This window comes from Pipistrellus hanaki, assembly GCF_964339955.1.
Source record: "Pipistrellus hanaki genome assembly, chromosome: 1".
Lineage (NCBI taxonomy): Eukaryota > Metazoa > Chordata > Mammalia > Chiroptera > Vespertilionidae > Pipistrellus > Pipistrellus hanaki.
The window spans coordinates 21837324-21839922 of record NC_140503.1 but is presented as its reverse complement, the minus strand read 5'-3'; the positions used below and the strand labels follow the sequence as shown (position 1 = coordinate 21839922).

Sequence of the window (2599 nt, the reverse complement as noted above, 5' to 3'; positions counted from 1 at the left end):
GGAGAGGACCATTCCCCTCGGCCAATCACACGCCCCAACTCCTGACTCCACCCCCCCATGCCCGGCTTTGGGCACAGGCGATTGGTCAGAAGTGAAAGCGCTCTCGCCCCTCTCCCACCTCAGCCAATCCTGTTGGCAGAGGTCGGGGAGACGCCCCTCACTGGGGTGCTCTTACCTTCAGCACGCCGGGAAGACGCCCCTTCACAGGGAGCCCTGATTGGCCACAGGGACGGCCGAGGCCCCGCCCCCTCGCGGAGGAAGTAAATAAAGCCTTCCTAGAATTTGCAGGCGCCCCACCCCCTCCAGGGCATGAGGGGGCGTGGCCATAAGGGGGCGGGGTCAGGCAAAGATTTCCCTATACGGGGCAAGGGGGTGGGGTCTGGGAGCGGGGGATAGGGTTTCTCCTCGGGGGGCGTGGCTTGTGGGTCCCAGCTTTCCCGCCGACGGTTGGCCGCGTCACGTGACATGGGTTGGAAGATGGCGTCTCCCACAGAGGGTAAGAGCCGGCTTTAGAGATCCCTCGCCTGCTCGCTCCCCCAGCAACTTCCGCTCGCCGTCTGCCGGTCGAACCCGGGCTCCTCTCTCTTTCCCCCTTCCGCTTCTCTTCCTTGGGATGCGGGTGCGTTTTTAGCGCACCGATTCTTCACAGGGGCTCCGGAGTTCAGTTTCCCCGCCGGGTACCGGACGGGTGGAGGGGGCACCCGCGAGAGAGAGAGAGACCCATCTCGGGCCCCCGCCGCTCCCTCAGCCTCAGCTTCACTGAGGGCGGCGGAGGAGATACAGCTGGGGGAAATGGGGTGCCTCGTTGTAGCTTTCTTCTTCTGCGGCTCCCCAGGCAAGGGCTGGCTCTCTCATCTCTGATCGCCAGGAACTGTTCTCGCCCACCGTGGCTGGGATTGGTGGCTGGCCTCATCCTCTTTCTCCCCAGACTGGTACCGTGGTCCTGGCAGCTGGAGGAGCGGGGCACCTGCCCGGCCCCTCGCCCAGCGAGTCCCCAGGAAAAGGAGAATTGAGCTTTTTAGTATAGCTTTGTACACGACTCAGCAGCCTTTCTCGCTTCCGCTGTATGTTTCCTCAGGCTGAGCGGACGATGTCTCCTTGTATATTGTTTAAGGTGCAAGCCATCTCAGCAGCTAGGTTATGTTGGTATGCCCTTGTGCTTTTGCGCTCGGTCCTGCTTTGGAGAGCTAGGGGCTTGCAGTCATCTTTGCACGCAATTTTTGCTTCTGCCCACGTCCATTTCACGGATAGGTAGAGGACCCCTCCTCAAACCAACACATTTTGTGTTTGGAAGGAATCTTGGCAGTTCATCTCAGGAATGAGGAAATTGAGGCCAAGAGCTCTATACAGACTACACGTGTAGGGCATAGTGCTAGGCGCTTTGGGAGAGGAAAAGATTAACCAGACACGTAAATTCTTGCAGTTTCAGCTCTTATTTCAGATGTCACCTCCCAGAGAGGCTTTCCCAGAGCATAGCATCCGATACGCCCCTCTTCGCCATCGCTCACTATCTCAGTGCCTTCACTGTCAGCATAGTTATTCTGTTCACTTTGCCGCTTTCACACAGGACTATACATTCTAGCTCTGTCTTGTTCGTAGTTGAAAGAATGTTACTTTGGCTGAAGTTTCAAGTTAAACCGAGACTTAAGTTTTTTGAGTGCGGGTAAACTGTAAGAAATTATGGGTGTTCATCGCGGCCAGGGTGGCTAAGTGGTTGAGCATCCACCTATGAACCGAGAGGTCACGGTTCGATTCCTGGTCAGAGCACATGCCCGGGTTGTGGGCTGGATCCCCAGTGTGGGACATGCAAGAGGCAGTCAATGATTCTCATATTGATGTTTCTATCTCTCCCTTCCTCTCTGAAATCAGTAAAAAAATATATATATTTTTTTAAAAAGAAAAGAAATTATGGGTTCAGAGTCAACAGATTCCTTCCCTTGCCTGGGTACCCTCTGGGTAAAATGTTCTTCTCTTGCCAGGAAAAAGAAACGAGTGGGGGGGACATTTAAATAGTCATCCAAGCGAACAGGAATGGACACTAAGTTTCAGTTTGAGAAGGTGAAAAAGTTCTGGAGATGGATTGTGATAATGGTTGCACAACATTGTGAATGTACTTAATGCCACTGAACTGTACACTTACAAATGGTTAAAATGGTAAATTTCATTATGTATATTTTACCGCAGTTTTTAAAAAAGCCAAGTGATAGAAGTAATTTCTGTTAAAATTTTAGTTTATTATGAGGTTATTTTTTAGATTTCTAAGTTTGGAGGTTTTAGAGCTGTATTCCTTGTATTTGATTTTGCCCAGTCTTCTCTCATCCCCCCCCCTTTCTTTAACCAGGAAGAGTATTGGAAACATTATGTATATCTTCCTTTGATCTTCTAGCCACCATCTCCATTGCTATTCTTTGCACTCTTTATTTGTAAAAGTTTTCAGTTTCATCTTTTACAAAGTTTCACTTCTCCACCTAATCTTTTTTTTTTTAATCTGACAAAATCAAGTGGAGCACTTTGAACTTAAATTCAGTTTCTAAATAAGCATATAATCCTAAAATATCCCATTGCCTAGCTATTTCACTTCTATTTCTAATGTTCTATC

At 50.2% G+C, this 2599-nt stretch overlaps 1 protein-coding gene across 3 annotated transcripts in view; it reads left to right on the top strand.

The window, feature by feature from the left end:
* Positions 1 to 444: 444 nt before the first annotated feature.
* Positions 445 to 2599, top strand: part of LIN52 (lin-52 DREAM MuvB core complex component) — an 84631-nt gene continuing 82476 nt past the window's right edge. For all 3 annotated transcript variants that reach the window (XM_084893806.1, XM_084893807.1, XM_084893805.1), the window contains exon 1: positions 445 to 496. In XM_084893806.1, coding sequence (XP_084749932.1) covers positions 466 to 496 — 31 coding nt within the window. In that variant the 5' untranslated portion in view covers positions 445 to 465. The remainder of the gene's footprint in view (positions 497 to 2599) is intronic.